Source organism: Bombina bombina, chromosome 6 (assembly GCF_027579735.1).
Source record: "Bombina bombina isolate aBomBom1 chromosome 6, aBomBom1.pri, whole genome shotgun sequence".
NCBI lineage: Eukaryota > Metazoa > Chordata > Amphibia > Anura > Bombinatoridae > Bombina > Bombina bombina.
The window spans coordinates 694,974,805-694,986,412 of record NC_069504.1 but is presented as its reverse complement, the minus strand read 5'-3'; the positions used below and the strand labels follow the sequence as shown (position 1 = coordinate 694,986,412).

The following is an 11,608-nucleotide window of genomic DNA, read 5'->3' as shown; positions in this document are numbered from 1 at the left end:
CAAAGGTGTTTATCTTCCAGCACTTTAACATAAATACACAACTGAAATAGTTAATACTGTTAAAATAAAAGTAATTGTTCAGATTATCACCAGTTTTAGATTTACAAGCGTTCAAACTGCCCCTAAGCATACTTTTATGTTACAGTCCACTTCATTTTAACGTCCACTTTCTAAAACGTTACTTTTTTTTTTTTTTTTTTTAACAGTTTTATTGTAAGATAACATATGTAATCTTAAAGGGACAAGATTTTAGAAAGAAGCAGGCAATTTTAAACAACTTTCCAATTTAATTATATTATCTAATTTGCTTTCAGTCTCTTAATATTCTTTGTTGAAAAGCATATCTAGATAGGCTCAGTAGCTGCTGATTGGTGGCTGCACAGATGCCTTGTGTGATTGGCTCACCCTGTGCATTGCTATTTCTTTAACAAAGGATATCTGAAGAATGAAGCAAATGAAGTAATAGCAGTATATTGAAAAGTTGTTTAAAATTGTATTCTTTATCTAAATCATGAAATAAAAAAGTTGGGTTTAATGTCCCTTTAAACTAAACATTTAATTCAAAACAAGTGTTTAACTAAGGATAATTTAAAAAAATAAAATAAATACTGGTAATGCACGTGCATTATTTATTGAGCCTGCTTTTCCTGTAATTTACCTCATAATATAGTAGAACCTGAAGTGTATTCCATGGAAATTCGCAACCCTGACCCTGCTATATGCTGCACAGTGATTGGTTGATAACATGTCGCAGCTTGTTTATATCTGTCCCTAATTAGTTACAGCCAAGATAAATTTCAATTAGCATGACCTGGAACTGCAAAACAATTCATATTTTTCTAACAGAATTAATTTTGAAATGTTTTAAAAACATTGATGTTGTCTGGAGACAATGCATTGATTTATGATAAATAAATAAATATTGACTTTAATGTGCCGTGTGTGGTGGTTTAGAGAACAGCAAGATACCAAACCGCCATATTCCCAAACCCAACATACTTATGAGTAGGCTATTTCTTCTGAGAGGATACTGGTTAACTTCTAAATACTGTGTCATCACAAATATTTCAGTGACATTACTACTTAAAGTGTCATAGTAAAGACCTTTTACAGGTCATCTCTGAAACCTCCCTTTTATTTAGTCTTTGATTCCACTAACGGAAGGATAGAAAGAAATCCTGTCTGAGCCAACAAAACGCTAACTAAGGAAACTGTACAGATCTGGTCTCCTGCCTATCCACATGTAAAGTTGTCAGGATGCGCAAATTCAGCAAGTCTCCTTCCAAGCCTTCATGTGCTTGTTTAACACAATCTTCCTCCTCTTTCTATCAACGCCGGCATACCCAGGGTAGCACGGAATGCTGCTACGTCCAATCCACTGAGAATTCACTCAGAGCGAGCTTGCTTGATCTAAATATTAACGTCAGCGAGGCGCCTTTCGTTTAGTTATCTCCTCCTGGATTCGCTTTTTCAGGGCCTCTCTCATGTTAACTTCCAGATTGTTCTGAACCGATATTTTTTTGGCCAGCTGCTCTGCGTCATCATCCTATAGGATAAATAAATACAAAATTAAAGATTCCCACTACTCAACTGTTATTTTACCTCATGCAATATTCTTTATTTTGTACACATAGTGGATTTTCTTTTTTGTAAATCTCAAAACAAAAGTTCAAAAAAGATGTATATCAATTTAAAGGGACAGTAAAGACAAAACATTCATGATTCAAATAGAGCATTTAATAAAAATTTTTTTTTTTTTTTTTTACTTAAATTAGCAAAATTGCTTTGTTCTTTTTGTATCTTTTGTTAAAGGGTAAAAATCTAGGTAGGCTGAGGAGCTAAGGAGGATGCACGTGTTTTTAGCAGTCTATGGCAGCAGTGTTTGCAACTGTTTTATAGTCATGTTTTACATAATGTTACAAACATTGCCGCCAGATGGCTATAGACACGTGCACACTTTCTGAGCTCACCTAGGATTATTCTTTAAGAAAAGGATAACAAAGAAATAAACAAAATTGATAACAGAAGTAAACTGAGAAATATTTCACATATTAAGCAGATTACTCTACGTTGGTGTAATGTTACCAGTAGCTCCCCCCGCCTGATTAAAGGGACAGTCTACACCAGAATTGTTATGGTTTTAAAAGATAGATAATCCCTTGTTTACCCATTCCCACAGTTATATTATATATTTTTTACCTCTGTGATTATCTTGTATCTAAGCCTCTGCAGACTGCCCCTTATTTCAGTTCTTTTGACACTTGCAGTTTAGCCAATCAGTGATGGCTCCCAGGTAACTTCACATGCACGAGCACAGTGTTATCTATATGAAAAACATGAACTAACACCCTCTAGTGGTGAAAAACCTGTTAAAATGCATTCTTAAGAGGCAGGATGTGAACAGTTACACTAGCTGAATTTTTTGGTTCACAATCACCTGATCATATATATCTGCACTAATTTGTAAATTTCATTGTCCCTTTAAATATACTGATATTTTTCCAACCCTGATTATAAATATTCAGAAACTTGGTCTCTATTTTTTTTATACAGTGATTGAACACAATTTTTATAAAGGGACATAAAACTGCAAATAAAGATCTAATGTGTTAGAGCTAGCTACCAGTAATGCATTGCCGTTACTAGGCCTACCTAGGTATGCTTTTTAACAAAAGATACCAAGAGAACAAAGTACTTTTGATAATAGATGTAATTTGAAAAACCTCTTAAAATTGCATGTTCTACTTGAACCATAAAAAGACCATGAAAATCAAACTTTTAAGTATGATGGAGGCACTCTATCCTCTCTGGAGGGAACAGTACTGAAAAGTTTCTTAAAATCACATGCTCTACCTGAAACATGAAAATATATGTATATGTATATATATATATATATATATATATATATATTCCAAAAAAAGGAGAAGACAGAGACAAGAGGCTCAAGGCTTGGTATGACGTTTATTCAGCAAAGTTGATAGGTGAGTAGCCCAAATGACACCTGACGCGTTTCGCGCATGTGCTTCATCAGAGGTTTAAATATATAAAATATATACACACATATACACACTTTCATGTCCCCTAGACAATGACATTTTAATAAAAAAAAACAAAAGCATTCTCTAATTCCTTATGGCATTTAATTTTGTGCGTTAGTGCCCTTGCTTACTTTGTGTTTCAAGGGAATTTTAAACTACAATAGTAGATACTACTTACAATGCTATTGTATTTCATCCTGTGCCTGCATCTGTCTTCAAAGTTGTTCTCTTATTTAACTCCTTACAATTATCAGTAAGTGAAGCTCTGCATCTTCACACCGGGTGCTGCCATAGGATGAAACAATATGCGTGATGGAGGCACCCAGTTTAAAATGCAGAGCTTTACCAGCTGGGTTCTGTAACAAGTTAAGAGAACGGCTTTAAAAGAGAGATGCAAGTACAAGATGAAAAACAATAGCATGGCAAGTAGTACTATGCTACTGTAGTTGTACCCCAGGCGTTTAACATCCCTTTTAAAGGAATAAAATGTCATTTCTTTTACAAGATACGAGTCCACGGATTTCATCCTTGTGGGATATCGCCTTCTGGTCAGCAGGAGGAGGCAAAGAGCTCCACAGCAGAGCTGCATTAATAGCTCTCCCCTTCCCTCCCAACCCAGTCACTCTTTGCCTGCGTTAGTGATAGGAAGAGGTAAAGTGAGGTGTTAGTTTGGATTCTTCAATCAAGAGTTTTTTTATTTTAAATGGTGCCAAAGTGTACTATTTTTCTATAGGGCAGCCTCTGGAGTGCTAGCCTTTTTGGCTGTGGGAACTTAGTGGAGTTTTAGCTTCACTGCGACTCCCATAATTGTGCTGCTCTTCTGTGTATGGTCTTAGAGAATGTTAACTAAGACCCTTCTGCCTTCACAGGACTCAGGAGGAAGAGTGTACCTCTTGACACTGGGAGAATATCATGCTGTTCCTCAGCATGGAGGTAAGCGCAGTCTTTTACTCTGGGGCTCTGCAGCATATCTCAGAACCGACTGTACTCTATCTTTGTTGTTGGTAGCCTAAGGGCTCTTATGGACAGTATGCAGGTTCTTATTAGCATAAGAAGAATGAGAACCGACATACTGCTTATTATCCAGACACTCTGGCATGTAAAATTTAGCCTAGAAGCGCTGGGGACATTATGTGGGTATGTTCTTATGTTATAATGGGCTTGACTCTATTATCTTTATTATAATCATAGAACGGCTGACACTGGGGTAGTGCTGGAGTTGGGGAAGTGTTTCTAACCTCCAGTACATGGGCGGTACTGTACTTTATTTTTCCTGAGGTTTGTGTGGCATGTTTCCGCCCGACGAGGGGCGGGGCTTAGAGTTCGCACTCTTAGCCGCACAGTGTCTTACTCGACTGAGTTCCGGTTGCAAGCGTCTCCTGTGGTAATATCTTACAAGCGATCTTAGGGTCACCGCTCTAGAGGAGTTCAGACACATGGAGGCAGGTAGGAGCCGCAGCAGAGTGACTGTTTTATTTTTTCTCTGGAATACTGGTGAGATTTTTTTATAAGGCTCACGTGCAGGGAATAAATATAAAACAGCTTTATCTCTGCCTATTTATATATTCTTTAATCATGGATGACACTGAACAAAGTACATGTCCTATGTGTTTTAGATGCCATTGTGGAACCCCCAGGTTACGCTTTGTCCCTCATTTATTGATAGGGCCTTACAGTGTAAAGAACAAATTTTCTTTAATAAAAGATGTATCTAAGGAATTGTTCTCAGACTGATGAGATTCAGGGTATGCCGCACCTTTCTCCCCAAGCGTCACAGCCTTTAATGCCCGCTCAAGCGACGCCATGTTCTTCAACCTGCGTCTGCTTCATTCACTTTGCAGGATATGGCTGGAGTTATGTCATCCACTCTCTCAGAAGTTTTATCTAAGTTACCAGCTTTGCAAGATAAACGCAGTAGGAAAGAGGCCCAGGTGGTCCCTGTGACTTCTGATGCTTTGATGGCAACTCTCCTATGTACCCTCCCAGGGCTCTGAATTGGGGGGTATGGAGGCTCTGTCTGAGGGGGAACTGTCTGATTCAGGAAGTGATGTCTTTCAGGTTTAAGCTTGAACACCTCCGTCTGTTACTACGGGAGGTTTTGGTGACTCTGGAGGACTGTGACTCAATTGTGGTCCCTCCAGAGAAAATGAGTAAGATGGACAGATACTTGGAGGTCCTTTCTTCTGATGTTTTTCCGGTTCCTAAAATGATTTCGGAAATTATTGCTAGGAATAGGAAAGACAGGGATCCCATTCTCCCCTTCTTCTATGTTTAAGAAATGTACCCTATAGCTGACACCGTGCGGGTTTCTTGGCAGACAATCCTTAAGGTGGAGGGAGCTATCTCTACCCTGGCTAAGCGTACGACTATCCCTATTGAGGACAGTTGTGCTTTCAAAGACCCCATGGATAAGAAGTTGGAGGGTCTTTTCAAAAAAAAAAAAAAAAAACTCTTATGTTCATCAAGGGTTCCTTTTGCAACCGAACGGCCTGCGGCTGCTTTTTGGTTTGACGGCCTCTAGAAGAGTTCCCTTAGGACTGAAACTTCTTTAGAGGAAAATACAGGATAGAATTAAGGCCCTTAAGGCTGGCTAATCTTTTATTACGGATGCCTCTTTTCATATCACCAAATTGGCGGCTAAGAATTCAGGATTTCTCCATCTTAGCACGAAGAGCCCTATGGCCTAAAATCTTGGTCTGCAGATGTGTCCTCTAAATCTAAGCTCTTGGCTAATCCTTTCAAGGGAAAGACCCTTTTCGGGCCTGACTTGAAGGAGATCATTTCTGACATTACGGGAGGTAAGGGTCACCTCCTCCCTCAAGATAAAACAGCTAAGCAAAGGGGACGACAGAGTAATTTTCTTTCCTTTCAAAATTTCAAAGTAATCCCCTCTTCCGCTTCCACTAAACAGGAAGGGAATTTTTCTGAAGCCAAGTCCACCTGGAGACCCCAACCAGGCTTGGAACAAGGGGTAAACAACCCAAGAAGCCCTGCTGCTGCTACCAAGACATTATGAAGGGGCGGCCCCCGATCCGGGACTGGATCTAGTAGGGGCAGACTTTCTCTCTTTTTCCAGGCTTGGATCAGAGACGTTCAGGATCCCTGGACACTAGAAATCGTGTCTCAAGGGTATCAGCTGGAATTCAAAAATTCCTTCCCCAGAGGAAGGTTTCTTCTTTCACGGTTGTCTGTCGACCAGATAAAAAGAGAGGCGTTCTTACGCTGTGTAGGAGATCTATCCCTCCATGGGAGTAATCTGCCCGTTCCAATTCAGGAACAGGGGTTTTACTCAAATCTCTTTGTGGTTCCCAAAAAAAGAGGGAACGTTTTGACCCATTTTAGATCTCAAAAGTCTAAACAAGTTTCTCAGAGTTCCATCCTTCAAGATGGAAACTATTCGGACCATTCTTCCATTGATCCACAAGGGTCAATATATGACTACCGTGGTTCTAAAAGATGCATATCTTCATATCCCTATACACAGGGATCATCACAAGTTCCTGAGGTTTGCCTTCCTGGACAAACATTTTCGTTCGTGGCCCTTCCTTTCGGCCTGGCCCCGGCACCACAGAATTTTCACAAAGGTTCTGGGATCTCTGCTGGCGGTTTTTAAGACCGTCGGGGGCAATTGCTGTGGTGCCTTATCTGGACGACATTTTGATCCAGGCGCCGTCTTATCAGCTAGCAACGTCCCATACAGACATTGATCTGTCCTTTCCAAGGACTCATGGGTGGGAAGGTGAATCTCGAGAAAAGTTCACTAGTTCCACAGACGAGGGTTCCCTTCCTGGGAAAACTCTAATCGACTCTCTTTCCATGAAGATTTTTTTGACGGAAGTCAGAAAGTTAAAGATTCTGAACACATGCCGATCCCTTCAGTCCAATCCTCGGCCGTCAGTGGCTCAGTGCATGGAGGTAATTGGCTTAATGGTGGCAGCAATGGACATCATTCCGTTTGCACGTTTTCATCTCAGACCTCTACAACTGAACATGCTCAGTCATTGGAATGGAGATTATGCAAATTTGTCTCCTCAAATAGATCTAGATCAGGAGACAAGGGATTCTCTTCTGTGGTGTTTGTCGCTGATCATCTCTGTCCCAGGGGGACATGCTTCCGCAGACTCTCATGGGAGATAGTGACAACGGATGCCAGGTCTGATAGTATGGGGAGCAGTCTGGAAATTCCTTGAAAGCTCAAGGTGTATGGACTCGATCGGAGTCTCTACTTTCCCATCAACATTCTGGAGCTGAGAGCAATATTCAATGCGCTTCTGGCTTGGCCTCAGTTAGCTTCGACCAAATTCATCAGATTCCAGTCGGACAACATCACGACTGTAGCCTTACATCAATCATCAGGGAAGGAACAAGGAGTTCCTTAGCGATGACAGAAGTAACCAGGATAATTGGGGTGGGTGGGTGGAGACTCACTCTTATCTCTCAGCAATCCACATTCAGGAGTGGACAATTGGGAGGCGGATTTCTTGAGCAGACAGACGTTTCATCCGGGAGAATGGGAACTCCATCCGGAAGTATTTGCCAGCCTGATTCTCAAATGGGGCAGGCCGGAGCTGGATCTCATGGCGTCTCGTCAGAATGCCAAGCTCCCGAGATACGGATCCAGGTCCAGGGATCCTCAGGCCGAACTGATAGATGCCTTAGCTTACGTGTTCCCCCCCATTTGTTCTCCTTCCACGGGTGATTGCTCGAGTCAAACAGGAGAGGGCTTCAGTGATTCTCATCGCTCCTGCATGGCCTCGCAGGACTTGGTATGCCGATCTGGTGGACATGTCATCTCTGCCACCATGGAAGCTTCCATTGAGGCAGGACCTTCTCGTTCAGGGACCCTTCCATCATCCGAATCTAATTTCTCTACAGCTGACTGCTTGGAGATTGAACGCTTCATTTTATCTAAGTGAGGGTTCTCCGATTCGATCATTGATACCTTAATTCAGGCACGTAAGCCTGTTACTACAAAAATTTACCATAAGATATGGCGTAAATATCTTTATTGGTGTGCATCCAAGGGCTACTCATGGAGTAGGGTTAGGATTCCCAGGATTTTGTCTTTTCTCCAAGAAGGATTGGATTGTCAGCAAGTTCCTTAAAGGGACAGATTTCTGCTATGTCTATTTTGCTACACAAGCGTCTGGCTGATGTTCAGTCTTTTTGTCAGGCTTGACTAGAATCAGACTGTGTTTAGACCATTTGCTCCTCCTTGGAGGTTTGAATTTAGTTCTTAATGTTCTTCAAGGGGTTCCGTTATGAACCTATGCATTCCATAGATATTAAGTTATTATCTTGGAAAGTTTTATTTTTGGTTGCTATTTCTTCTGCTTGCAGAGTTTCTGAGCTTTCGGCATTACAGTGTGATTCACCTCATCTTATTTTCCATGCAGATAAGGTAGTGTTGCGTACCAAACCTGTTTTTCTTCCGAAGGTCGTTTCATATAAAAATATTAATCAGGAAATTGTTGTTCCTTCCTTGTGTCCTAACCCTTCTTCTAAGAAGGAGCGACTGTTACATAATTTGGACGTGGTCAGTGCCTTAAAGTTTTACTTACAGGCAACTAAGGAGTTTCGTCTACCTTCTTCCCTGTTTGTTGTTTTTTCTGGGAAGCGTAGGGGGTCAGAAAGCTACAGCTACCTCTTTCTTTTTGTCTGAGGAGTATCATTCGTATTGCTTATGAGACTGCTGGACAGCAGCCTCCTGAACGTATTACGGCTCATTCAACTAGGGCTGTGGCTTCTTAATCGGCATTTAAACATTATGCTTCTGTGGAACAGATTTGCAAAGCTGCGGACTTGGTCTTCGCTTCACACTTTTTCAAAATTTGATACTTTTGCTTCGTCCAAGGCTGTTTTTGGGAGGAAAGTTCTTCGAGCAGTGGTGCCTTCCGTTTAGGTTCCCTTTCTTGTCCCTCCCGTTTCATCCGTGTACTATAGCTTTGGTATTATCCCACAAGTAAGGATGAAATCCGTGGACTCATCGTATCTTGTAAAAGAAAAGGAAATGTATTCTTACCTGATAAATTTGTTTCTTTTACGATACGATGAGTCCACGGCCCACCCTGTTTTTATGAGACAGGTCTTTATTTTTGTTAAACTTCAGTCACCTCTGCTCCTTGGATTTTCCTTTCTCTTCTAACTTCGGTCGAATGACTGGGTTGGAAGGGAAGGGAGGAGCTATCTATGCAGCGCTGCTGTGGTGCTCTTTGCCTCCTCCTGCTGACCAGGAGGCGATATCCCATAAGTAAGAATGAAATCCATAGACTCATCGTATTGTAAAAGAAAAATTTATCAAGTAAGAATAAATTTCCTTTTTTTTTTTTACTGCTGCAAAAGGGTTAAACCCATAGCTTATGGCCTGGTTGCAGCTCCTGAGCAGGAGAAACAGCTAGTGACTTGAAGCTACATGTTTTTGTCACTTCTAACTGGTCATTCATTTCAGTGGGAAACATCTGAATGAAGAAGAATCAATCTCAACAGCCCTCCAGCAGTAGCAAAAACTGAATAGAGCTAGAAAATACTGAATTATAAAGCAGACTTTTCGCACCGTGTCAAGAAGAGCTGAATCATAAATACCTCATAAACAATAATAGATGTTATTTCTCCTCCATCTGCTTCAAACTCCAGACAAAATAGCTCAGTGCCATACTGGTCTGGTTCTGTGCTAGAGCCACTATTGTTAGAGCCATCATACCCTAGATCAGCAGCCTCCTGTGACTTTCCTAGGGTGAAAGCAAGGATATCAGATTGTTAGTTCTTAGTGTATGAAATGTAACAATATCCTTACAATTCCTGAAAAATGTAAATGCATGTTCCTCAATACTTGCGTGCTTATTATATCCAATTTAATCTCTTCAGTTTCTATGCAATAGTTATATCCAGTGCTAAACACATTTCCAGAACCTGCTTCTGCTAGAATAGTTCTTCTGGATCATAACATTCTATAAAAAGTATATGACAGCCACCTTTGCCGACTTTAAGAAATCAACCATGCAACAAGATATTGATTAGTTAGTCAGTCAGTATCCACAGTAACAGAAATAAAACAGATCAAACATATCTATACTATTTTATATTTCATCAGTTAATATGGAGCAAATGTATATCTTCCATAGCGTTTGCAGGGGTTAAACAGCAGCTATAAATGTATTTTGCCATTTTAAAATGGTCAGTGCATTATTCCTATGCATGCTGGAATGCCTAATGTACTCAAGTGAGATAGAAACCACATACAGACGTGACCGAAAATATTGGTTCTGTTGCATTTTAATAGAGAAACACAAAAAAGCTGACTGGATTTTGCCAAAATGCATGTTGAAAAGCCACAGTCCTGGGAGGATGTATTTTGAACAGATGAAACAAAAAGTAGTGCTTTTTGGCAAACAACTCCATGTTTACAGAAGGAAAATAGGAATTTTCAAATAAAAGATCACCATCTCTACCATGAAAAATGTAGGAGGCTCAGTGGTGTTTTGGGGTTGCTTTGCTGCATCTGGCACCGTATGTCTAGAATCTGTGAAAGGTACAATGAAATCAGAAGACTATCAAGGCAGTCTGCAGCAAAATGTACTGCCTATTGTCAGAAAGCTGTGTCTCAGTCGCACGCCATGGGTCCTCCAGCAGGATAATGACCCAAAGATACCTTAAAAAGCACCAAAAAAAATGGATGAGAAGAAAACATTGTAACGTTACTAAGTGAACTTCTATGAATCTAGATCTAAATCCCATCAAAGAGCTGAAATTTGCAGTTGGGCACCTAGCAAACCTGAGAGAACCGGAGCAGTTTGCTCAAGAAGAGTGGGCCAAAATTCCAGTCAGTGCTACGGAAAGCGCTTGGCTGCAGTTATTGTCTCCAAAGGCTGTGCTACTAAATATTAGGTTAAGAGTACCAAAATTGTTGTCTGTGCCGTTCTCATTTGTTTTACGGTTTAAAGTAATATGTGAAGTTTCTGTTCTATTACATTTGAAATAAAGAATGGTAGATACCAAATACTTTTTTTATTTTACTTAGTTTAGAAAAAAAAAAAAGTGTGTTTTCCTAAAAAATGGAAAGGTACCAATACTTTTGGCCACATCTGTATGCTTATACTCTCATTACCCCTTCTGCCCACTGTGGCACGCCCCTACAGTATAATGAGCACGATAGAAGTGTTACCTTTCCATCTTGGATGATAAACCTGCAAGTCAGGCTTCTTAGGACGAGGTGCTCCTACTGTGTATCTTTTCTTCTGTTTCTCTTTTGCTTCTTTCACTTCTCGATCATAGTCATCCCTGTAAATAAGAAAGTATTAAATAAAAGGCCTATCTAAATGAACCTTATCAGTTGCACTGTAGCCACGAAGCCTACAATCAGTGGACTATATCCATAAAGGTGACAGCAGGCTTTCTCTTATTTCTAACATGTTACATGAAGCATATATACTATAGTAATGCAGGAATCCACTGTACCTAAGCAAAAATATTTTCCATGAGACAGGAGCAGCATTCAAACCCGTCCTCACTTCCAATGCAACTCCTATATACTTTGCAGTGTGAGCTGGCTCAACCACCTGTCATGCTACCTG

General features: G+C 40.4%; 1 protein-coding gene across 1 annotated transcript; it reads right to left on the bottom strand.

Annotated features, from left to right (window-relative positions):
- Nucleotides 1–897: 897 nt before the first annotated feature.
- Nucleotides 898–11,320, bottom strand: LOC128662207 (UPF0561 protein C2orf68 homolog; the record flags this gene model as incomplete). Its single annotated transcript, XM_053716027.1, has 3 exons — nucleotides 898–1,546; nucleotides 9,621–9,766; nucleotides 11,200–11,320. Coding segments are annotated over 3 exons (390 nt in total), but the record flags the coding sequence as incomplete, so codon positions are not given.
- Between the last annotated feature and the right edge of the window lie 288 nt (nucleotides 11,321–11,608).